Consider the following 25,084-nt stretch of genomic DNA (forward strand, 5'->3'; position numbering starts at 1 on the left):
AATGTCAAAATCACCGCCTTGTATAATGACACCGAGGTCAAGGTCAAGAAGCACAGCAAGAATTTAGCGAGAAAGACACTGAACGCAGGAGAAAGTTTTGAATATGAACCTGCTGCTGATCTGGAGCTCCTAAGAACAGAAATCGCCGACAAAACTCTTCAAATTACTGCCACCAAGACGGTCACCGTCCATGTCGTCATGCTTAAAAACAACAGTATCCAGACTGCTCTGGTCATACCTACTGACAAACTGGGCACAGACTACCTCATTCCACCGGTACCTGTGATCACAGGAACCACTCACCCCGTGGACGATGTCACACTGGCTGTAACAGAGAGAGGTCCCTTCAAACTCATTATCATCAATGCAGACCAGCAAAACAAGGTCACTGTTAGAGGTGCAGTGCCCAAGGAAGTTTCGCTTCAGCCCCACCAGATCGCTCAGGTCTGGGTTAAACCAGAGGAGGCATTGCAGGCTGTGAACGCTGAGCAGCCGGTGGCGGTCCTCTTCGGTCACACTTGCGCCATCAGGCACAACTGCACCTGCGGGCAGCTGTACGCCATGCTGCCGCCAGCCCGAGAAGAGCAGCTCACGTTCTACATTCCTCCTGTTCTGGCCAAGGACGCTGAAGGCGAAACGTTCGTTCTTCTGTCAAAGAAAGATTCCACCCAAGTAGCAGCCTTCAATCCAAACTCGCCGCTGATCAAGACAGCAGGCACCGCCATCTTCTACCGCCCGGGGTTACTCCTCAGTCTGATCCCAGAAACAGACTTCGCCGCTTGTTTCCTCATCAACTCAATGCCCAAAGTGCAGAACTCAGCCGTGATCATGGTCCACAAGGATTTCACTGACGGGGTTCATGTTGGAAGTCGTCCTTTGGAGAATCCAGAATGGCACGTGCTGAAAGGGACAAAGTATGTGGCAGCATCTGTTGTTCTGGCATCAGACAAGAACGTCATCTGGCACGCTTCCTCCAAAATGGCTGTCTACTTTGTTGGAAATAAGGGAGATGCTCTGTTTGGAAACCCAGCACCCATCATCAGTGAAACCCCAGGTATGAGCTCCTTAAAGCATGTGTGTGTCTAACTTTACTTTCAAGTGTCATTAGCTCTAGCTAACCAGCTAAGTAAGCCAATGTTAGCTCTCCAAGTTCATCTAAAACACTGTCTCTAGGACCAGTTTCAGCTGTGAACAGATTTTGTTTAGTATAACTTACCCGTCACCAGACACCACGTCAACATGTGGAGGAATCCAAAGCTCGAGAGCCTGAAACCTGCCGCGCCCAGTTTGGGTGCTAAGCTATGATTGCTAAACTGTTTGGCCAGTTGTTGTACTCAGGCCGTGATTGGTCTCTCATCAGAAACACAGTCTCATCTCAGTTTGTTTCATCTGAACAGATTTCAGGGGTTGCGTCGTGTCTCCAGAGGTCGTTAAAATCGGAGAAGTGGCAGGCGGCTGGCGCGAATCCGTGAAGTACTGCAAAGACCACGACCTGGAGCTGGTCAGCTTCCCCGAGGCTCAACTCCAGAGGCTGATCTACGAAAAAATTACCCAGACCAAGAATGACAGCCTGAAGGACGTGTGGATCGGCATGCGTCGCAGCTCCCAGACTGGAGACTGGTACTGGCTGAGCAGGGATCCAGTCATCGACACCAACTGGGCGGAGGGCGAGCCTGGCACGGTGCACGATGGCCAGTGCGTCATCATGAGTGTGAAAAACAACAAGGACTTTGGCTGGAGTGACGAGAACTGCTGCAAGGCCGCCCATCCTGTCTGCTACAGCAGCCCCGCCCTCTTTCCCACCGAGTAGCGACGCTCCATCAGAGCGACGGACGGAAAACACCAACGAAACTATGAAAACCAGGCAACAGGATGAGAGAAAAGGACGGGGCGTCTATCTGGTAAAGCGTGTGTCATCCATCAGAAACACGTCAGCAGAATCAGATGATTTCTGCGGCTTTAGTTCAGCAGAATGTCCACTGGCTGAATCTGTTACTGCGAAACACTGATGCTCTTTATTTTATTTAACTTGATCTTAACTTCAGTGCATGTTGGGATTCACAGACCACTTTCTTTCTATTGGAGTGTGTTATTATGACAGAGGTCTGGCTGGTGTGTATGCTGTCTTATAATACCACTGATTCGCTCAGTAACAGGTAATATGTACTTATGAGATATGCTATTAGCATTTGTTAGCATTAGCACCATTTAATGCTTCCTGTTAGCGCCGCCGTGCTTGTGTGCAAATGTTGTTTGTTCTTGTTTTGTTGTAAAACCACACACACACACACACACACACACACACACACACACACATACAGCTGCCTGTTATCAATAAACATGGCTGGAGACACCGTCTGTCCGTCCGAGCGTCGTGTTTCATCCAACCAGCAGATCCGGGCGAGCGAGCAGCCCTTCAGTGCAGGAGAGAGAGAGACCATGATCCATCTTTGACCTCATAGTCAGTTTTTAACAAGCCACGTGTCCTCTGAACACTCAGACAGCAGAAAGACATTTTTCAGACGGACGAATCAGGACAAAACAAACTGAATGAAACAGAAGTTTGATTCATTCCAGTGAGAGACTCTGATCAGCCGAACGAGCAAACGTGAAGTTTGTGAAGAAGAACGACATCCGATAAAAGATCAAATGTCCAATATTAAGATTATTGTAGAGGTTTTAATGGAGCATTTCTTCCAAGGACATCCCTACTGTCCATCCATTTAATATCAGAGTTAATTGGTTGATTGAATTAGTTCTTTCACACGTGAAATGTAATGTGAAACAGCGTCTGTAATCTGGGATCCTAAAGAAACTACACGATTGTTTCTAATCACATCCTTTATTACACATCACACTGCTCCCACATGAACACCTGTCTGTCATAATCATTTAGTATTTGTCCTCATTAAACATGATTATAATTAAACGACTTCATTGGATGATAAAAGTCAGGTGATTAATAACAAACATGATAATAACAGTCAATATAAACAGGCCATTAAAGTGACTGTTTATTAATGTACAGTATTTATCACGTCTCTTCTGAAGACACATTTTCGTCACCGTGTTTTCTTAAATCATCATTAAATATCTGTTTTCGCAGCGGCCTCCACTGTCTGATGGAGGAGCTGCACCAAACAAACACATTAACAAACATTTAAATTATAATAGTGACATTATTTTCATGTCCTATTTGACTGAGGGGCTTTTTGTACACTCAGAGCGGTTATTTCCACCAGCAGCTGACTCCCTGCAGAACGCCTCCCTGCACCATCCACACCCCCATCCCGACCAGCAGGAGCACCTTTGCTCCCAGAGACACAGACAGGAGGAGCAGCAGAGGAGGCGAGGCCCCGGGCTGAGACGGGGGGGCTCGGGGGGCCATGACGTACAGGGTGGCCTGCTCTTTGCCCAGCGGGTTGGAGGCGCTGCAGGTGTACTGCTGGCCCGCCTCCACGTCTCTCAGCTGGCTGACGGTGTGGTAGTGAGCCACGGAGCCCTGAGCCAGGGGCCCGAGCGGGGATCCCTCCAGCAGCTCGTCCGGGCCGAGCCACTGGACGTCCGGCAGTGGGGAGCCCTGAACCCGACACACCGCTCTGTACCCGGACTGCTCGCTGCCCTCCACCGTCAGGGCCAGGATCTTTGGAGGAGCTGCAGAACAGACAGGAAGGTGCCGTGATCGCCCCCTGGTGGTAACTTTAATTCATACATTAAATTTAAATTCTCCTGCTTTCACACCTGTTCGGCACCTGATTCTGTGCCTTCAGACTGAAATTCTTCTTGTTTTCATTTACTCTGAGTTTTCTGGACGTGACCACACCTGTGGTGTCGTATTAACGTACCCTCCACCCTCAGTCTGGTTCCCATCTTATCCTCGAAGCTGATGTGTTCTCGTCCCTGAACCTCCACCCGGCAGTAGTAGCGTCCGCTGTCCTGCAGGGTGGCGCTGTTGATCCGCAGCGACAGGTCGTGCTCCCTCGGGCTGCCCTCCAGCCGGTAGCGCTGGTCCTGCTGGGGCCCTGGCTCGCAGGTGGGGGCCCCGGTCCGGCTGGTGCAGCGGTACAGGACGGTGGCGGCCTGGCCGTGGCCCAGACGCCACAGCACCTGCAGGGAGGAATGCTGGGAGTGCTGCGGGTGGCTGAAGGTGCAGGGCAGCACCACCGGGTAGCCCTCGATGGCTCGAACCTCCGACTGCACGTTCATGGACCAGCCGTCATCCCCAGAGCCAAAGGCTGCTGGGAAGAAGAGAAGAAGAGCGTCTACGGTTCAATGTCACAAGTGCCAAACGTTCCTCAGACAGGCCGAGAAATACATGAGAACCTACGTGATGTCCACCAACAAGTTCCACACATCACATCCGGTACTGCAGTAAAGGAACTAATACACTCTGTGAAATACTGCGCTACCAGTAAAAGCTCTGCCTTCAGATCCTTACTGAAGTAAAAGTATGTGAGTACTATTAAAATACTTAAAGTAAACTCCTGTGTGAGTAAAGAGTTCCTGTCAGTGTTTCTCTCTGCTGTCTGTGGATTCATGTTCCTGCTGCATTCATGTGTTCATTCATGTTCCTGCTGCGTTCATGTGTTCATTCATGTTCCTGCTGCGTTCATGTGTTCATTCATATTCCTGCTGCGTTCATGTGTTCATTCATGTTCCTGCTGCGTTCATGTGTTCATTCATGTTCCTGCTGCGTTCATGTGTTCATTCATGTTCCTGCAGCGTTCATGTGTTCATTCATATTCCTGCTGCGTTCATGTGTTCATTCATGTTCCTGCAGCGTTCATGTGTTCATTCATGTTCCTGCTGCGTTCATGTGTTCATTCATGTTCCTGCTGCATTCATGTGTTCATTCATGTTCCTGCTGCGTTCATGTGTTCATTCATATTCCTGCTGCGTTCATGTGTTCATTCATGTTCCTGCTGCGTTCATGTGTTCATTCATGTTCCTGCTGCATTCATGTGTTCATTCATATTCCTGCTGCATTCATGTGTTCATTCATATTCCTGCTGCATTCATGTGTTCATTCATGTTCCTGCTGTGTTCATGTGTTCATTCATCTTATTTCAGCTTTGTGATGAAGCTTTTTCAGCTGATCAAGAGGCTTTTAAAGAGTTTACTGAGCTGAAGAAGACATGAAGGAACTCTTCATCCTTCACTTCAGCACATCTGGAGATACGAGCTTTTCACTGGACAGGAAGTAATCTGAAGAGTAACTAAAGCTGATGTAAATGTAATGGAGTAAAAGTACATTATTTGCCTCAGAGATGTGGTTGAGTAGAGGTAAAGCTGTATAGAATGTGAATGTGGAAGTGAAGCACAAGTACCTCAAATATGTACTGAAGCAGTACTTTACAGTACTACAGTAAAGATCATTTCCGTCCTCAAACTGAAAGGAGAAATGTGTCCACCAGCAGACAGACGGACAGACGGACAGACGGACAGACAGCTTAAAATTCAATAATCGATTAAAACAATCGATTATTGAACATTTTCTGAAAAACAATATTAAAACCACAAAACTCCAATTTTGTCTTTTCTTCATTATTTCCACAATTTCTCTCCCACTTTTGATATTTCAAGTTTAAAACAATCCTTAAAGATACAACACCATGTTTCTGTGTGTGTGTGTGTGTGTGTGTGTGTGTGTGTGTGTGTGTGTGTGTGTGTGTGTGTCAGCTCACCTCCTATAACAGGTAACAGCAGACTCAACATGCAGACCAGCTGGACGTCCATCATGAGACTGCTGAAGAAGCAACACAAGCAAGGGCATGGGAGTGTGTGTGTGTGTGTGTGTGTGTGTGTGTGTGTGTGTGTGTGTGTGTGTGTGTGTGTGTGTGTGTGTGTGTGTGTGTCATTCGTGACTCAGTACCACCCAGACTGTGTGTGTTTTTCCGTTCTTCTCTCTCTACTTCCTTCATGTCTATTTTTTAGCAGTCAGCGTGTATCCAGTAAAACCAGTGGGCAGACTGGGAGAGGCAGCTGGAGCCTGCTGGACTACTGTGCAGCTCTTCATCTTTTCAGCGTGTTGGCCGTCTGACCTGCTGGCGGCCATCTTGACTTTGACAGGGGCACAGAGAGAGTTTGGAAACCGGTTAAAACTCGGTGACAGTTTTCCTTTAAAGACTTCAAACATGGCCGATCGTCTGCAGAAGCTGCTGATTGGCTGAATGTTTGTTCACTAACTGATCGTTCAGACAAACTGAACGACAGGCTGTGACTCAGCGTCCTTCAGTGACAGAGAGGACGCCTGAGCCAGTGAAACAGCACACATTCACCTCTTCTTGTCATTGTTGTCTTTTTGTCCCACGTTTTGTCCCCTGAATGAAGACGTTCTTGCGTCGCTGCTGTTTGAACGTCTGACTTTCAGATTTCGTGAAAATGAAGGCGCTCAAACATCAAACAGAACAAACACAGACACACACACTAAAACCCTGCGTTATGTCCTCTGTCCATGTGTCCTCTTTCAAATCCTCCCAGTTCTGCTTCTCAGACAGGAAACGATGCAGGTCACATGACGCCTTTCATCAGACTTCCTTCTGCTGCTCTCTTAGTTTGGAGGCTCACTTTCTCTTATAGATTGAGGTTCTGCTGCCTCGTCTGTCTGACCGTCCTCAGGATGTGGCAGCAGACTCCATGTTTCTGTCTCGTTCTGTCCACGATCATCACAGGTAAGACCCGTCCTTCTTCATCCAGGTGGGGCGGGACCATCCGCTCGCTGTGGCGTTTGGTTTGTCGGTTAACAGACGAGAACACAACCGACCGCACGTTGAAGACAGCAGTCGGTCAGTTTAACAAAGAGGGTTTTCAGCTGGAGTCCAGTGACTTCCACGAGGTTTGAGAGATGAGAATCTGTGCAGCAGAGGTGGACAGCGTGTGTGTCAGAGACTTCCTGTGGCTGATTCAGGTGACTTCCTGTCAGCTTTAATCCAACCTGATCGACATGTTGTCTCAGCGTCTCTGCAGACGCCTTTAAAGTGACTCCACTGTAAAACCATCTGCAGAGACATTGGACAGCAGAGAAACTGCTCCGTCCGTCCGTCCAACAAGTTCGCATCCCGGCGGCGAACAGCGAAAGCTTTTCTAACACGTTTAATGTCATAAAAACGGTCACAGTTTGGTTGAGTTTAGACTCCTCGCTCAGTTTTTGGGAAAGGGTCTGGGTGATGCTGGATGATTGACATCGGCCACCTCGCCATTGATTGGTTTACAGTGCGTCTCATACAGATGTTAAAGGGAACCTTCTGCAGGACCTGAACCATCGCTGGGATTTGACGGTCTGGAATGAGATCAGGAGCTTTAAAGAACCGATGAGTTCTGATGAGGATCAGACTCGTTTCGGGGTGTTGGGCTCAATGATTGTGTGTGTGGAAAGACGCTCTTTGGCTCAGTGTGGGTCATGTGATGAACACGGAAGAGTCTCGATCGTCTCTGAGCCCAGGCTGAGATACCCCCAATGACATCACTATGACATCATCGGGGTATTTCCTCCAGAACTCTAGAGGATCTCATATAAGTGCTATGACAGGCTGAACCCATGACCAGTAGCTGTCCAGTTTGGACTAAAACGTGACCTAGACCAGATTAGTCCAGTCCAGTCTGTAAAATGGACCCATGCCACCGTTCTTTGGTCAGAGACCCTAAACTCAGACCAGCTGAAATAACTCCAAACTGCCATGAACTCATCCTGATCCTCCTCTTCAGGGTCTCTTGTAGTGTCCTTGGACATGAAGGTCGCTCCGGTGGTCACCGTCCCCAGAGGAGAGGACGCCGTCCTCAGCTGCTCCTTCACACATCCCAGACAGCAGGACTACTCGGGGCAGATCATCGTGAAATGGCTGGCGAGAGAGTCCCAAGCTCTGCCGTTCTTCAGCTGCTCCATCAAGAACGACTCCGTGGAGGAACCCAGCGGCTGCTCCGGTTCAGGCTTAAGATATTCTCTGAGGGGAGATCCTCGGCGGGGGGAGCTGTCCCTCCTCATCAGGCAGGTCCACGACGCTGATAACGGGACGTACTTCTGCCGCGTGGAGCTGGACGGCTGGTGGAAAACTCTCCAGAAGGAGACACATCTTTATGTGACAGGTGAGGTCTTACCTGCTCGGCACATTCTTCTTCTTCCACATTAAAATAAACAGAAGAAAGCAGAAACGTACTGAAGCCACAAATGAGGACAAAAGTGTCCCAGACTTTACGTGACTGACTTGTATTTTATTTTTGGCCATGATGTCTTCCTGGCAGCTAATCCTCAGATCCTGAACCTCTCAGTGGTCGAGACGAGATCCGGCTCAGGCGGCGCCACCCAGCGTCTGCGGTGTGAGGCGGAGGGCCACCCGCTGCCCACCGTCAGCTGGCGGTCAGCCTCCAGGAGCCTGTCAGAAGACCAGGTCCAGACCTCTCAGGTCGGCCCCTTCAGGCTGGTGAGCTCTGTGCCGTACCAGGAGGAGGATGTGCTCACCTGCAGGGTGGAGAGCAGGCTGGGTGGAGCAGAGAGGAGGTATCCACCAGGTAACAGTCTGCTGATCGGCCTGACGGCGTGTGGCCTCATCGTGCTGCTGCTGCTGCTGCTGGTGACAGGATTCATCTTCTACAGGAGGAACAGAGGTGAGCTGCTCTTCACTCAGTATTCAGAGCCTTTGTCGAAGTACTAGTACCACACAGATACTCTGATGGAAGTAAAAGTCCTGCTGAGGAAATCGCTCTCTGCTGTTTGAACCTGCTTCATTCACTTATTTTTCATTTTCACGTCCAAACTTTGACCTGCAGCTCGAGCCGAGTCGTCTCCTGTCTATGAAGACACTGCTGCAGGTCAGTGAAACCAGATGATTTCAGACCACTATGTGATGGGGGGGCGCAGAGAAACCTTACAGGCCATGTTGGACGAGTGGTGAGAAAAGGAAAGACTGGAACCTTTTCACCTGATCTTTGCTCCCCTGCAGGCCAAAACCTTTAAAACGAAGTGGTTTAGTTTTCCTTCGGCTGACTCGTCCACACGTCTAACCGACCACTCAAACGCTTCACGTGTTCTTTCTGCTGAACGCCGTCACAGTTCAGCACGTTCAGACTGAATGAACTCATGAATCTTTCTCTCCACCCTCTCATATGAAGTTCAAAATGTCTCCATGACTCTGAAATGAACAGATTCTTCGTGTGTTTGATCTCCCTCGTCCTCCTCCTCCTCCTCAGCTCCGCCCGACACTTCTCCTGTTTATGGAAACGCAGACGTAGGTAAGTGATTTTAGGTCACGTGACCTTTTTCAGACATTTAGAGGACAAATGAACAGTGGTGGAGGAAGTGTTTGGATCCTTTACTGATGGTTGCAATGAGTATCTTCACCACTAGATGGCCCTAAATCCAACGCACGGTCTTTAAAGTATCACAAGTAGAAGTGCTCATTCTTATCATGTCAAACACTTTGCATCCCAACATTTGCTGTTGTCTCTGTTTTCATGTTTATCTGAAGTGGAGAATCATCGGCTGCAGCGCTCTGACTGTCCAGCTGAGGGCGACGTTGAGCTTCAGGCGGTTTACTCTGTCCTCAGTCTGAACAGTGAGTCAGTTTTCTCACACACGATTCCCTTTACTGATTGTGGTTTTCAAAAGTTCTGGGAGCATTTATGTGCAACATGTTTATTTCTGCTGTTTACATGTTTATTTCTCAAAATAACATGTTGTCTTTGCTGTTCCTCTCACATTGACCTGACAGGTGACAGGTGACAGGTGACAGGTGGTCATTTGCATTGCAGAACAAAACAAAGAGTCTAAACAAAGCAGCCGCATCGATTTGTGTAGTTTCAGCTCTCAGGAGATGTTTTTCCTTCACAGCTCAACAAACGAGTTCGAACAACTCCGGACAACACCTGGAGAAGGCAGGTGAGTTCAGAGACAGGTGAGGATCAGAGACAGGTGAGTTCAGACAGGTGAGGATCAGAGACAGGTGAGCTCAGAGTCAGGTGAGTTCAGACAGGTGAGTTCAGACAGGTGAGTTCAGAGACAGGTGAGTTCAGACAGGTGAGTTCAGAGTCAGGTGAGTTCAGAGACAGGTGAGTTCAGAGTCAGGTGAGTTCAGACAGGTGAGTTCAGACAGGTGAGTTCAGAGTCAGGTGAGTTCAGACAGGTGAGTTCAGACAGGTGAGTTCAGAGACAGGTGAGTTCAGAGACAGGTGAGTTCAGAGACAGGTGAAATCTGAAATCCTTCAAAGGAAAAACAGCAAATCTTCACGTTTGAGAAACGATGAAATATTTTACATGAAAAATTATCATAATCAGAATATTTGATCACTAATTTTCTGCCAAATGATTAATTGATTGATCGACTAATTGTTTCAGCTGGACTTTAAACTTTTTGGTGGTTTCGTTTCTAACATTACGTCACACTTCATAAACTTTGTAAGTCGAATCAGAAAACAACAAGAAGAGAAAAGTACAAGTACCTCAGATTTGTACTAAAGTACAGTAGTTGAGTAAATGTACTCAGTTACTGAAGGCGTTTGCAGATTTTACAGGATGAACTTTGTGTTTCAGGTGTTGTTTATTCTCCAGTGAACCTTCAGCAGTGACTCAGGTGTGAAGGCGAAGACAGAAGACAGAGGACTGAAGACAGAGGACTGAAGACAGAAGACTGAAGACGACGTCTCACTCATTTCTCTTGAGGGAGAGATGCTCAGTCTGCAGTTGGAATGAGACATCCGGTCCGGTTTGTGTCCCAGGTCCAGGTCTTTTTCATCCTCTCATATTAATGCTGTCACCTGGTTTCTGAGCTCAGGTCCTTGATTCTAATGTGAACACTGAAGGAAACATTCCTGTTTGGAAAAGTTCAGATTTTTCTTCCTCAGAAACTACATCTGAAACGTCTTGTGTCCTCGTCCTCGCCGCGAGGTTTGCATTGATACAGTGATCAGAAACAGTATCGATAAGGTTGATCGAGCCGTTCAGCGTTCAGCATCACGTCGTGTTTCCAGCAGATTAAAATGTGCATTTAGTTGAAGACAAAGGTTTTAGTTCTTTTGAAAACTGTGAAACTTTGGATGTGATATTTGCTCGTTTTCTCTGACGCTGAATATAAACATATTTTAACATATTTTTCAGTCTGTGGCTCCTTTAATGGTTTGTTTTTCACTTATTTTTCAGTTTTTCAGTAACATTCAGACACGTTTAAGACAGAAAACCTTCTTTGAATGTTCATTTGTGTCTCATTTTCTTCCCTTAAATTCTTTCCTGAAAAAGTTAAACAGCTGGAAACATCACGTGTGTTTCATCCTGGACCCTGATTGGCTCTAAAGTAGCTGTGATGTCATAAATACTGCAGGTAGCTCCAGGTGTTAAACTCAGGTGAGATTTTAAAGCATCAGTTCACAGTTTGGGGTTTGAGCTGCTGCAGTCTTCAGACTGTCCAGCAGGGGGAGCCAGAGGCCAACTTCAACTCTGTCAGCAGAGGATCTGTCCAACGGTTTTATCTGTCCAACGGTTTGGTCTGTCCCATGGCTTGATCTGTCCAACGGTTCAATCTGTCCAATGGCTTGATCTGTCCAATGGTTTGATCTGTCCAATGGTTTGATCTGTCCAATGGTTTGATCTGTCCAGTGGTTTGATCTGTCCAATGGTTTGGTCTGTCCAATGGTTTCATCTGTCCAATGGTTAGATCTGTCCAATGGCTTGATCTGTCCAGTGGTTTGATTTGTCCAATGGTTTGGTCTGTCCAATGGTTTGATCTGTCCAACGGTTTGGTCTGTCCAATGGTTTGATCTGTCCAATGGTTTGATCTGTCCAGTGGTTTGATTTGTCCAATGGTTTGGTCTGTCCAATGGTTTGATCGTGTCAGCAGTTCACTTACTGTGATTCCACCTTTATTTTGGTCCCCAAAGTTCAATGAAGGGAGATTTTCATGCTCCGGCACACACTGACATGCAGGAATAACAATCCGGGCTCAGGCCACGGGGGCCTCAGGGGTCAGGGGCCCCCCGAGCGAGAGCCTATGATCAGCATTCCTCAGTGGAAAGTCAAAGGGCTCAATGAAAACAGGAGAGGCGTCCATTCACTTTGTTTATGTTCCTGATCATATCTGAGGTCTTTCCTGATCCTGATCCTGATCCTGATCCTGATCCTGATCCTGATCCTGATCCTGATCCTGATCCTGATCCTGATGAGGTGCTGAGTGAAATCCGTTGTTTTAAAAGATCCGGAAACATGTCAGACTGCAGCCACAGCGTAATGATTCAGCAGGTGTGACGTATGAGGAGAAGCAGCGACAGCTTGTGCTCAGAAAGTCTTTCTTTCTATTCAGATGTTGGAGGTTTTTAAATATAGAAATCATTAATGTCGTGTTCAGTGACCTCTCAGTTAAAAATATATTCATGACAACATCAAAGCTCCACAAACACTCTGACTGCTACCTGACAGGAAGCAGAAGTGAAAGCAGAGGAGGAGGCTGCAGCAGGTTGGGGGGGGGGGGTGATTGACGGGCACAGTGTTTGGGAGGTGGCGCCTATGCAGACTTTTAGGTGAAGGTCTGATCAAGGTCACATCAAAGATGGTGGCTGTTTGCCTGAGAGGCTGAACTCAGGGTTAAAAATAACTAAAGCTCCAAACTAAAGCTGAAATGTCTCCAGAACATTTTTCTGTTATCTTATTTTGTGTTTTGCTCTCTGAAGGTTTGACTCGGCCGGTCAGGTCTCTGGGAAACGATCTTCTCACTTCAAACCTGCTTCGGGTGAAACTCCTCACTAACCAGAAAAGCCTCTGTGGTTTGGTGAGCGCGGCTGCTTCCTGCGGTGAGCTGAGGCTTCGGCTGCGGCTCGCTCACCTGAGTTTGACACACCTGAGTCTTCAGCCTGATAAACACAGATGGCTGATCGGGGCGTCTCTGTCCTCTGGTCTCACTGAGGCTTCAGGCTGCAGTCCAGAAGCTGCTGCAGGTTTCAGCTTCACTTCCTGTTGCTGCTGCTGCTGCTGCTGAAGTGTGATAGTGCGTGTTGGTGTGCATCCACTGGTGTCTGTTGAACCACGCCGCGGCCGCAGGATGTGGTTCAAAGCGGGTAGCATCTGTTGTTAGGTCTCCATGGTGACAGATAAAGCTGTGAAAGTGGAAAACGTCTCTGCTCTTTGTCACTTCAGCCTTTAAAATGTGACATGAGGTGAGATGAATTCACTGCAGAGGAGCTTCAGTCTGACGTGAGCAGCTCTCTGATTTAGAAGAGACTCGTGGATGTGGGAGTTGGACGGAGGCTGGCTGTCCTCATCCAGTGGACACGTGATGTCTGCGGCCCTGCTGCAGGAGCACACTTTGCCCTTTTCTTTGTCTTTCGGTGCCTTTTCTCCTCCAGGTTTGTGTTACTGAGGGTGCATCTTCAATTATGGATGAGAGCTCTGAGAGCATTCAAAAATTCAGGAGGCTCAGTATCATCATCATCGTCATCAGTAAATTCAAAGGAAACAGACGTGAATTCATCCTGAGTGAATGAGTGAAAACATAAAAATAAAATGACCATCATCGTTTCATCGTTCACAGTTCAGACTCTGCTTCTCTGTGGACGCTCAGCTCCTCTTCGTCTTCCTGAAGCTTCACCTTGCAGCTTGTGGCTAACAGTTAGCACAGACACGAGCTCACAAACAGGACGTTTATTCCACAGTTATCTGTCCTGCAGGCAGCAGCTCGGCCGTCGCCTCAGCAAACAAACCCTCAGCGTTTCATCTGGAGTCAGTGATGATGACCATGCACAGCACCGAGTGATGAAGAGCTTCTACAGGGAACATTTGACCGAAACATGAACACGTTAACGAGCTGATGATGCTGACATACGCAGGGTTTGAACGTACTTCAGGCTCTCGTGCTTCTGAATACATACGAGTGGACCAGCTTTGGCTGTCCACATACTTTTGGCCATGTACTGTACTGTCCAGCCATAAACGTACTGACTGTAAGTTAAGGGCAAACATGAGTGATACAGTCTGAAACCTGTAAACTAAACATATTTCATCCTGTGAAACGTCTTAAAAAAACAAGTGATAACAACTAAACCATCTCCATGACAACCGAGCATCCTCTGATGAAGGCCACAGGATGAGACTGAGCGCTCCACGCAGCACAGAGCCATCCAGGCTTTGTCTCCGCTGAGCGTCCTCTCGGCGAGCTGGAACAGTCTGTCCCGTGTGAAGAGAAACGTCCAGGCAGCGGCTTTGTGTCCCATCACTGATCCGACAACAATCAGTGTTTGGACTGAAGGTCGGCGTCTTTCTCTGGAGCGTTCACACCCATCAGTGAGGCCGCCGCTGCTGCTGCTGCTGCAGTGTTTCCTGACAGGGACCACACCTCCACACACACACACACACACACACACACACACACACACACACACACACACACACACACACACACACACACACACACACACACACACACACACACAGAGCCAGAGAGGCCTGTCAACAGTGATACACTCAACCATAATGGAACCAGCACATACAGGATGTTTACTTCAAAGTAAAGGCACGGAGACTCTGCTGTGTTACTGTCAAACACTCGCTGAGCACAGAGAGCAGGTAAGTCTGTTTCTATCAGCAGTGCAGGAAGTACTCAGATCAAAGTACTTATACCACAAAAAATTACTGCATTTTTAAAATGAAACACAAATTCACAGAACAAAATGAGTGCGAAGAGCAGAAACACCCCCGCTGTGCCCACCCCTCCACCGAGCACTCGCCCACACTATTTCAAACACGCACAGTACTGTATGTAGTAAGTACTTTTTGCAGTCAGATACAAACATGTACTTCAATCAGTGAAGGTGTTTTCAGCTGGTTTGCTGCCTTCAGCAGTTGTTTGTCTTCTGTCCATCAGTTCTTCACCTGCTGAGACAAAAAGGTTTCACCTGTCAGTCTGGGTTTTATTTTGAAGGTATGAATCTGATTCCACATCATGTACTCATATCCTTAGTAAAAGTACTAATACTGCTAGGTGATACTTTTACAAGTAAAATTTCTGCATTCAAAACCTCAGACGTCTGGAAGCAGCACTTAAAAAGGTAAAAGTGTTCATGCAGCAGTAAAATGTTCCCTGTCAGTGTTTTCTATTCTGTCTGATGTTTGTGGGTTAATATTACAGAGATCTCTGAAGTTGAGGATATCAAAGGAAATGAACTTGTACTTAAATCTCTGAAAGAAGTTGAAGTGGCGGCTGAAAAGAAAAACTCTTCTCTGTAAGTCTAATGGCTGAAGTCAAAGTCTGAAGTCTCAGTGAGTAAAAATCCTCATAATTCACTTCAAGTTTCAAGATTTCAAGCTTTCCCCACATAAACCAAATGTTACATATCCACGCAGACAGTTTATAGGATGTTTGGGATTTTCACCCTCGAGTCTTCAGGCACCATCGTAGTATTATAGAGGAGAATTTGTGGTGCTGAGAATACTTTTTATATTCATATATGTTTTATATATATTCCGCTGTGGAAATACAACTTTCATGCACCAAGCAGACTTTCAGCATGAAAATATATCTTATCTTATCTTATCTTATCTTATCTTATCTTATCTTATCTTATGAAGATGTATTTTTTTTATAAAATTGAATCATTCGTTTGAAGATACAAACATGGTTTTATCACTTTCTTAACAAAAACTTTAAAATGCCATTATTCTTAGATTACCTCTGAAAAAGTCCTCCTCCTGCCTCCGTAGTCTTCATGGCTTTTATTGTGAAAAGTGTGTCCGGAAGTGTCGGTGTTTATCCGGTTTGCCTTGACACGGGTGTAACGCTCAGACGGACGCTGTAACGCTACAGTCGACGGAGACTCTGCCGCAATTTAACTTACATTCACGTTTATTCTCCGTGTTGTTTTCAGCCAACATGTCGCACACCGTCATCACGACCACGACCACGAACACCAGGACGTCCGGTGACGGCGTCCTGAACGTGGGTTACTGCTTCACCATCCCGGGAATGCTCAAGATCGGACAGATGGTGAGAGTCCAGCGCACATATGACAGTTTAACACGGAGTTTATCCGGCTGCTGTTCACACCGACACACCGGGACAGGGTTAGTGACCGTTAGTGACCGTTAGCGACCGTTAGTGACCGTTAGTGACCGTTAGCGAGCGTTAGCTGGAGGGTTTAAACACTTTAAAGAGTTAAAACTGTTTAAACGTTCATTTCTGCAAACTGAGACTCGACGACAAACGAGAAGCGTCTGATGTTCATGTGTTCATCATTTCATGGAGGAAAATTAATCTGAGGTTTATCAGTAAATTTAATCTGAGATTTATTCAGACTTCAGATTAAAACATTAAAGAAGAACCAGCTTGATTATACAGATATTACTACACATAAACTGTTATTCAGATATTGATGTACAAATACTGCTTTACATACACTTTTAAAGGACATTCTGCCTCACAGGAACATTCGGATGTGTTTTACGTTGATTTCTCACTGAAATGATCATTATTGATCAGTTATTGATCCGTTCACTTTGCTTCTTGAAGGATTCTTTATGATAATAAACAAAACGTTGTAGAAATAAACTGATGCTCATCAGAAACCAGCCAATCAGAAAACTTTTGTTTGTAAACGTGACTGATTATTTTGGTGCGAAACATCACAGTAAACATAAATCGTAAATCTGGAATCAATATTTCCGTCACTCGTCTGTAAAATGTTAGTTTTGAACTGGAAGCAGCTGCAGGAAGCGGTGTTTGTCATATGCTCTGATCCTGGATCAGTGGCTCTGAGTGTTCAGATCTGAGGATCAGAAGCTGATTGGTTGAGCTGGTGTTGATCTTCAGGTGATGGTGTCCTCTGCTTGTGTCCGTCCAGGTCGCCCTGCTCATCGCCTTCCTGTGCGTCTACTGCGCTCGCGGCTGGCCCAGCTGGGCGGCCTTCCAGTACTTTGAGGTGGTGACGCTGTGGTTCCTCGTCGCCCTCGTCATCTTCTTCCTCATGCACCTGTTCAGGCTGCAGGGGAAGATGCCCTGCATCAACTGGCCGCTGACGGTGAGGACGGCCGTCTTTGAGACGTTGAGGTGAAATCGTCCTCCAGCAGGTTTCCCATCAGTCTGCCCATCATCTCACTACTGCTTCTCCAGCGTCGGTCGTGCAGATGTGACGTTCGATCCTGTTTCACAGAGTTTAACTTTGCAGAGTTAAAAAAGGAAGGACGCGTCTGTCCTGAGTGCAGGTGTCCGCTTCGTCACAGACGCACGTCCTCATTTGTATTTGTCTTTTTATAGGACATCAAATCCTCTCAGCAGAGCTTCAGATGAAAGTCTGATGATGGAGGTTTGAGGCAGATTTTTCGCCGACAAAGGTCAAAAAACAAGAACCTTTCATTTTCACTGATATGAAGTAATCAATCAATCAATCAATCAATCAGTTATCATTCATGACAAAGTCTTATTGACGAGAGTCAACTGAGCCGCAGATCACCTGAAGCCGACTCGACGGTTTCACCTCAGCGTCAGTCAGGAGCTGTCCTGGCGAGGTGCGTTCAGGTGCATCGGGTCATCGCGGTGTCGTTCTGTGAGCTCTGAGTGTTCCATCGGATCCTGATCTGCTTCCTGTCTGAAGCCTCCTCTGTTCTGCTGTTTCAGGAGTTCTTTCATTACTCCGTCGGGACCGTCCTCGTCCTCATCGCCTCCATCGTCGCCGCGGTGAAGAGCGGGGGAGTGTCTGCGCTGGTGGCGGCTTCGGTACGTGAGCTCGCTGACTCTGGCTCGGCTGATCGCTCTTCATCGGCGAGGTTGGATTCGCCGTCTGTCGGCCGCGTTTCCTGCTGACGCGTCCTCTGCTGTGTGTTTGCTGCAGGTGCTCGGCTTCATCGCCACCTTCCTGATGGCCGTTAGCTTGTGGACGTCTTACAGCGTGACCTGCGGCCCCCATCAGACCGGTACGTCTCGTCCTGTCTCGTGTTCAGTGGACGCAGCATGACATTAAACTGATTCATTCATGAGTCTGTCAGGATTATAATCCAAGAATTTATGTATTCAGATTAATATTTAGCATTCTGAAATGGACCATTTTGCATTACGAGTGTTTTTATACTTTGGTGCTAATACTTCAGTATTTTTACAGAAGTTAGAATGAGTATTTCTGCACTGTGGTAGTACTACTGTGACTCTGTACTCACATACATCTGACAGCAGACACAGTGTCCAAGGCTTTCAGGGAGGAATGCTAGCTATGCTAGCTATGCTAGCTATGCTAGCTGTGCTAATGAGCCGTTAGAGGGGAGCTGAAAGGCAAAATATCAAGATTTCCTCCAACACTGAAGCAGCTTTGTGTTTAATAAGTGAAGCGTGGAATGATAATCAGACGTGAGTCACACTCACATGATGAACACATGAAGTTATGTTTACTGCACTTTATCTTTTCCTCTTCATCGTCTCTTCATCACTGTTCTCTGCACTGTTTTTCCTCCTTTCCTCTTGGACTCTGCCATCTTTTCTTTCTTTCTTTCTTTCTTTCTTTCTTTCTTTCTTTCTTTCTTTCTTTCTTTCTTTCCTTTTTTCTTTCCATACTTTCTTTCTTTCTTTCTTTCTTTCTTTCTTTCTTTCTTTCTTTCTTTCTGTCTGTCCTTTCTTTCTTCCCTTTTTCTTTTCTTTCTTTCTTTCTTTCTTTCTTTCTTTCTTTCTTTCTTTCTTTCTTTCTTTCTTTCCTTTTTTCTTTCCATACTTTCTTTCTTTCTTTCTTTCTTTCTTTCTTTCTTTCTTTCTTTCTTTCTTTCTTTCCTTCCTTCCTTTTTTCTTTCCGTCCTTCCTTTCTTCCCTCCAGGTGCGGCCATGTAATAAGATGAAGGTCATGGAGGAACCAGATGGCTGCGTTGGCAGTTTCCTGTGTCCTGGTCACTTTTCTGCCTAGCAACCACCTGGATAATTAACCTGATTGGATTATGATTGATACTGCAGAGGTAATGTAACAGCTGAACCAGGACCAGCCATTGTTTTCTGACTCGTCGACATCCCCGATCATCAAACCTCTAAAGCCACATCTTCACGTTAAAGGTGCTCAGTGTCACATCGTCAGTATCAACGTTTCGCTAACACTTCTGGTCCAATCAGTTTGAACGAACGACGCTGCGGTGCAAACAATCAGTCATGTGTTTTTAGAGAACTTTCAGTTGTGTTTACTCTGGAGGAACAGCGCCCCCTTCCTGTCGTGTGCCATAAAACACCTTTTGTCTTTTGTCTTTCGTCACCGCGTCGCCTCTGCGTTACGTTTCCTCGGCGGTTTACAGGAGCTAACTTCATCTGTTTGATTTGTTCTCAAACGTCTCATCCAATCCAACGTCTTTTATTCCTCCAGCTCGGAAAAAGCGGTCTGGACCACGTTTTCAACTTTAAAATCACTTTTCAAAAATGCCCAGCTACGAAATGATGATTAGGCTAGTAGAGCCCTTTCAGCCTGCTATGCTAATGTTTGCTGGCACACTAAAATATTAGTGTCCAAATCTTCTCCTCATTCTGGTGTGCTAACAAATATTAACACGCTTATATTTCACAGAGAATAACTTGCATGCTAATGACTTTGTTAGCATGCTAAAACATAACTCAGGGGCTACTACTGTGTGTGCTAAAAAACAATAGCATGCTAAAACTTTATGTGAATTGAACTGGAAACATTAGCATGCTAACAACGCAAACAAACTCAAAAAGCAAGACACGCTGCTGTGTCTCCGCTAATGAAAAGAAGTCAGGTGGTAAACTGTGTTTTCATGTGCAGAACCAAACCAAAGAACAAACAGAGTGTCTGAAACACACGACGGCACCAAATGTGGATTCATCCGCCGCTGAAAATAGTCCCCAACAAGTGCTGTTTCCTGCTGTTTGCTCAGAAAATCTACAGCGAGCAGCTGATTTTGGAAATTAAAAAAAGAAACTGAATGTCTGTGAGGTGTTTCTAAAGATTAATGTCAGTAGGAACCAACGAGCTGAGAGCCACAGACAGGAAGTCAGACAGCATTGAGAGACGGACTGCCATGTTTTTGGTTTAATTCTGCACATGAGGTTTGTGGAGACGAAAAACTTGATGTCCTTCAAGCAGTAATTTTACTGCTGTGATGAAAAAAGTAAACTTTGACTGATTTTTCATATTAATGGTAAAATTACCGTTAAATTTGACCAAAGTCAACGAAGTGGGACACAAACTCCCACGAAGCATCACATTAACTTCAGTTCGAGGCGAGTAAAGAGCTGCTCAGTCTGCGGTGGACTTCAGCAGCCGTGACTCAAACCGACGTTTCGTAGTTTCTCCACGTAAAGCCGACAGAGGTCGCCGACTTTGGTGCTTCCAGAAACAAACTGTCAAACGTCCAAAGCACAGAGACATGATGCCAAGAACGACGGCAGCAGTCAACCAAACAGTGGTTATCACCTGGGGGGGCGGGGGGGAAATCTGTTCGCACAAATGAAAAAACTTCACGCACAGATCAATAAAGGACACAATAACACAGATATTAAGAAAATGATTAAATGCTCAGTCATGAATAATGAAAACGGACACATGGATTCATACAGAGTCATGTGGAGCGATGACGTGCACGTTAGAAAGACACAAAACAGATTCATTACAGGTTCACACGGATTTATAAAAGATTAATAACACACACACGGATGACAGAAAACACACAGATTAATAAAACACGCCAAAGCATTATTGAACGTATGCCTGAGTTAATAAAACATCTGTACTGATTCATAGAACCTACATACGGGTCAATAAACTATATCCAGAAGGAATAAAAGCACACACGTCCATAATAAAACATACGTAATAAAAAGTATTTACAGATTCATGAAGATCGATCAGTAAATCGTACGTGCGGATAAATAAACTGGGCACAGATCAATGACGATCTGAGGTCATGAATATGCAGATTCAGGTCATTTTGATTGATTAGAAGCTGCTTTCAGATCGTGAAGCGTTCAGTGTTCAATGATAAATGAAAGCGCGGATTAACGTCCGCGGACTCGTGAACATGCTGTAAATATTCGTTTAGCTGCACTGAATGAGAATCATCAAACCTGCGACTGTTAAAGCACAAGACGTTTATCTCAAACACCTTTCCTTCCTCACGTCTGTCCGACGGCGCCTTCATTCAGTGACTAAACTCTTTATTAATGTGTGCGCACAGATTTCCACGTCACCTGACCCCAGCTCGCCAGTTTCTGACCAATCAGAGCATCAGAACAGGCGTCTTCTCAGCAGCGCGCCGATGGATTAGTATGCAGTTTGTCTTTTAGTCCTACAAACATTTCTGTGGAGCGAGCATTCAGCTGAAGCTCAGTGGTCAAGTTTACGATCTTCCCTCCGAACCAGGCTCGCTGTCGTCGGACGCGTTTCGCTGCTTTGATGCCAAAAACAGCTTTTTGGTCCGTTTCTTAAAGGGAAAAATCCTTTTCTGTCTTGACAAACAGAAGCTGGAGTTTTTAAAAGTTAAATATTTTCTGAACACAAGCTGGAAACGAAGTTTTACTTTACAGGAACCGTTCAGCCTCGTTAGCCTGCTGCCGCGTTTAAGCTACACATGCTAACGTAGCGACGGCGGCCAAATCGTTCTCACTCGTTTTGCTTTAGTGTTAAAGTGTCGTTAACTGCAACAGCTCGGCATTTTATTAACATGTAATTATCTAAGTCAACATGTTAGCTAGCCTGCTAGCCTTTTAACACAAAGAAGTTTATAATGACATTTTTATTCTTCGTTCTTTTGACACGTTCGTGTTTACGTGCTAACTGACGTTCTGGAAAGCAGCTGACTGAGGTTTGACTCAGCTGATTGAATTCTTTCTGCGTCTGGAGAAATGTTTGTAGAATTAAAGGTCGTACCTGCTGTCGGAGGACGGACGTGCGCTCCGTCGCTGAACGGGAAACTGGACGATGTGAAGCTAAACTCTGCTGAGACGTTAATCCTCAGATTACTGCCTTACTGCTGATCGGATGCCAAAAATCGAGTGTGACGCTTCAGATTTTGCAAAGAAACGTGCTCTTCCATTTCCTCTGAGGCAGGTTTATTTCTGACGAGATGAAAATCGAATGTTTCGCTTGACTGCGGCCGTGTGGGAGTTTGGTTTACAGGACAGATTCTGAGGGATTTAAATACAGATCATCGTCTTTCCTCCGAATGCCGCTGAAGGCCCTGCACGCCGTCTGACAGGCGCGCTGCAGGTCGACTGTGAGGTCCTCGCCGTGAAGGTCTGATTAAAACCTGACTGATGTCAGTTTGTGAGCGTGAACCAACCTGAACCAACGCGCACGAACCAGTTTTCAAAAGCAGAAAGATGCTGCTCAAATGACAGGTTTGTGATTGGTTGGTTTGAAGGCGGATCACATGACCGATCGGGCCGGCGGCACGTCTCTCTGGCGATCGGGCCGGCGGCGCGTCTCTCTGGCGATCGGGCCGGCGGCGCGTCTCTCTGGCGATCGGGCCGGCGGCGCACAGTGTGCAGGGTCTTCACGGCGTCGTGTTTTGTACCGGGTGAAGCGTCGCTGCGTCTCTCAGATGACGTCTCTGTGGTAGTCGAGATGCTCACGCTTGCTGTATTTCCTGCTGCTTGGCTGCACTGTTTGAGTTCTGCTCTGCACCTGCTGGACACAGAGAGCTTGTGGATGCTCTGATAAAACGTGATGACACCAGTGAAATGATCCAGTCTGACCTTCATGAACGTCAGCACCTGAAGCAGTTCTTTCTTTTGATTTGTTTTTCTATCGTTGAACTTTTGATATGCAGAGTTTTTCCTTTGCTTTGGACCCTGAAGCTGGTTTTTCTGAAGCTGCCTGGACGTCTTGTGTGGAGCCAGAATGAATCTGAGCATCAGTTTGGCCCTTTGGTGTTTCCAGAGGGAGATCTGAGCCTCTGAGCTGTAACTGACATCATTATGATCTCTGGTCCGTTCTGGTTCCAGGCCAGAGGCACACAGACTGTTTACATCATTTATTTCTGCATGTATGTATTTTATGATGCTTAATGTTGCTTTTCTCACTGATGATTTTCCACCTGTTTGCTGGCAAAGTGCTGATCCTGGACCGTCGTACAGCGAATCACGGCTCAGGATGATATCTGAAAAATCAGCTTCGTGAAGGAAGTCAGAAACACAAACTCATCGAGTGCTGCACGATGTTCGTAAGTGTCAGATCATCATCGAAGGTTTTTAACTCCTTCAGAGTTGATTAGAAGGTTGTGAAGCACCCAGTGATTAGACAGTGACGTAAACGATGAGTTTGTGTTTCCTTCATTCTTTCCGGAACAAATTTTCCGGACCTGCTGACCGGCTGCGGTGTCCGCTCACGGTTCTGGATCAGCGCTCGTAGCTAATGAGCTAAAACGTGAAAAAACGGCAGAATCATCTTTGAAACAGGATGAGCTCAGACACACAGATCCTTTAGACTATTTAGGTTTTTCTCCAAAGTGCCTTATGTTCTGTTGTGCAGATCGGCGGTCCATCAGCCCGCCGTCCGCCATCGGCCGGCTGATGGACCGCCTCGGTCTCAGCGAGGGAAGAAGCTGAAGAAGACGGAGACCCAGTCAGAAAGGCGACATGTTTGTGGTGGTGCAGTGATTTTATTCTGTTTTAGAAGATGTCCACAGTATTATCAGCCTCATCACCAAGAGCTCACGACTTGTGTTGTTTTTCTACATTTTTAAAAAGTGTGTTCAAACTGCGAGCTGTGATCTGCTGCATGTTGTCAATTAAAGGCTCATTGCACCATTTCTGTCTCATGATAATTTAACACGATGCTGTTCATGAAAGCGAAACACGACACCAAGCAAGTATTTCTCCTGAGAGTTCAGTGTAGACTTTACAGAGTACAGACTCTGTGTACTTTTCACAGTATTCCTCTGTCCCTGTGTTCCATCGTCTCTGCTCTGCCGCCGCCTGCTCATGAAAACCGACGTTAGAGTTAAAGCAGAAGTAGAAAACTTTAGACAGAAGTTGCTCTTTAACCTGTAGAATAAGCACACACAGACCAGAGTCGTCACAGGACAGGTGAGGTGCTCGACTTCAGGTGAAGCCAGATGTGAAAAGACTGCTGAGCTCTGTGGTCCTTCATGTCCATCATAGTCTTTGTCCTCTCAGAGGTCCTCATGATCCATGACTTTGAGTATTTTAAGGAGCGAGTGGAGTCGAGCCTGTCGCGTTAGCGCAGTAAAGAAACGACCTCAGATCTCCAGTTCTTCCAGTGTTTAGACTTTAGCGGCCGTCTCAGAAGACGTCAGTCGTCCTGTCTGTCTCTAACCCTGGCAGCGTCTCAGCGCGATGTTTTTCCTTCTTCTTTTTCATGCTTTGGGCCACAGCGAGGTTAACGCAGGAAGCCGCTCTGCCTCGGCTGAAATGGGCTGGTTTCACTTACTGGAAGCTGCTGGTGAGCCTGGCTCTGCTGGGACGCTGTGCTGGTTAGCTCGAGAGGCGCTGATTGGTCGAGTGTTGACAGGAGGCTGAACGCGTCCTGAGCGCTCGCCGTCCAAAGTGTCGCCGCACTAAAGAAATAAGAGAGTTTGGAGAGCTTTGATGTTTCTGATTCTGTCTTTTTTAGGATTATTATCTCGTTAGTTTGTTCTCCTTCTTATTGTCTGTCCCTCTTTTTCTGTCCATTCTGTGTGTCTTTGTTGTAAATCATTTGAGCTGAAGTTCGTGTCTGAAAGGTGCTACACAAATAAAGTTTATTGTTATTATCATTATTATTATTTTTGGTTTTCCATACATTTCCAGAATGTCCTTCAGGGACTCATGGCGACTCTTTACTCTGTTTTACTTCCACTAACACAACAGAAATAACATTACACTAAAAATCCTGCATTTCGAGTTTTACCTCAGTAAAAGTACAAAAGCATGAGCATCAAAATACTTCAAGTACAAGTGCTAATTTAGCAGAATAGCCCTTTTCAATACTGACGAGTCACTGACGAGTTTCTGCTTCATATTTCTGTGAACTGAACTGAGCTTTAAGTAAATGAACTGCTTGCAGAAACTCTGGAAAGTCTTCACTGATGCTCATTCAGGCTGTTCCAGAGACGCCGGCACACCCCTTCAGTCTGAACTCAGCAGCTCTGATAGGAAACGCTCTGCTCAGAGAAGGGGGGGGGGCATGATGGGAAGTATGA

At 46.4% G+C, this 25,084-nt stretch overlaps 3 protein-coding genes across 4 annotated transcripts; 2 read left to right on the top strand and 1 right to left on the bottom strand.

Moving 5' to 3' along the window:
• Positions 1-2,831: 2,831 nt before the first annotated feature.
• Positions 2,832-6,493, bottom strand: LOC139334277 (sialic acid-binding Ig-like lectin 15). Of its 2 annotated transcripts, none has more exons than XM_070967072.1 (3): positions 5,685-6,493; positions 3,846-4,238; positions 2,832-3,654 (listed from the first exon to the last, which is right to left on the bottom strand). In XM_070967072.1, exons 1-3 carry the CDS (start codon positions 5,737-5,739, stop codon positions 3,230-3,232), a joined length of 873 nt encoding a protein of 290 aa, XP_070823173.1. In that variant the 5' UTR covers positions 5,740-6,493; the 3' UTR covers positions 2,832-3,229. The 2 variants fall into 2 exon arrangements, with proteins under 2 accessions (XP_070823173.1, XP_070823174.1); XM_070967073.1 differs by having other exon boundaries at positions 3,227-3,654; positions 3,846-4,235; positions 5,685-5,715.
• Positions 6,494-6,581: 88 nt separating this feature from the next.
• On the top strand, positions 6,582-10,557 carry siglec15l (sialic acid binding Ig-like lectin 15, like). Its single transcript, XM_070966975.1, has 6 exons — positions 6,582-6,671; positions 7,705-8,082; positions 8,239-8,601; positions 9,184-9,225; positions 9,462-9,548; positions 10,523-10,557. Exons 1-6 carry the CDS (start codon positions 6,620-6,622, stop codon positions 10,555-10,557), a joined length of 957 nt encoding a protein of 318 aa, XP_070823076.1. The 5' UTR covers positions 6,582-6,619.
• A 5,181-nt stretch (positions 10,558-15,738) lies between these two features.
• Positions 15,739-23,689, top strand: cmtm7 (CKLF-like MARVEL transmembrane domain containing 7). The gene is made up of 5 exons (XM_070967391.1): positions 15,739-15,953; positions 16,807-16,983; positions 17,580-17,678; positions 17,794-17,875; positions 18,760-23,689. The coding sequence occupies exons 1-5, from the start codon at positions 15,840-15,842 to the stop codon at positions 18,771-18,773; spliced, it is 486 nt and encodes a 161-aa protein (XP_070823492.1). The 5' UTR covers positions 15,739-15,839; the 3' UTR covers positions 18,774-23,689.
• The last annotated feature ends 1,395 nt before the right edge of the window (positions 23,690-25,084 follow it).

The sequence above is a fragment of the Chaetodon trifascialis genome, chromosome 7 (genome assembly GCF_039877785.1).
Source record: "Chaetodon trifascialis isolate fChaTrf1 chromosome 7, fChaTrf1.hap1, whole genome shotgun sequence".
Lineage (NCBI taxonomy): Eukaryota > Metazoa > Chordata > Actinopteri > Chaetodontiformes > Chaetodontidae > Chaetodon > Chaetodon trifascialis.

Coding starts and splice junctions, on each gene's coding strand:
- LOC139334277 (XM_070967072.1), bottom strand. CDS start 5,739: ATGATGGACGTCCAGCTGGTCTGCATGTTGAGTCTGCTGTTACCTGTT. Junction 4,239..5,684: donor GCTGTTACCTGTTATAGGAG/GTGAGCTGACAC, acceptor TCTTCTTCCCAG/CAGCCTTTGGCTCTGGGGAT. Junction 3,655..3,845: donor AACCAGACTGAGGGTGGAGG/GTACGTTAATAC, acceptor TCTGTTCTGCAG/CTCCTCCAAAGATCCTGGCC.
- siglec15l (XM_070966975.1), top strand. CDS start 6,620: ATGTGGCAGCAGACTCCATGTTTCTGTCTCGTTCTGTCCACGATCATC. Junction 8,083..8,238: donor GACACATCTTTATGTGACAG/GTGAGGTCTTAC, acceptor TCTTCCTGGCAG/CTAATCCTCAGATCCTGAAC. Junction 9,226..9,461: donor TTATGGAAACGCAGACGTAG/GTAAGTGATTTT, acceptor GTTTATCTGAAG/TGGAGAATCATCGGCTGCAG.
- cmtm7 (XM_070967391.1), top strand. CDS start 15,840: ATGTCGCACACCGTCATCACGACCACGACCACGAACACCAGGACGTCC. Junction 15,954..16,806: donor TGCTCAAGATCGGACAGATG/GTGAGAGTCCAG, acceptor GTGTCCGTCCAG/GTCGCCCTGCTCATCGCCTT. Junction 17,679..17,793: donor CTGCGCTGGTGGCGGCTTCG/GTACGTGAGCTC, acceptor TGTTTGCTGCAG/GTGCTCGGCTTCATCGCCAC.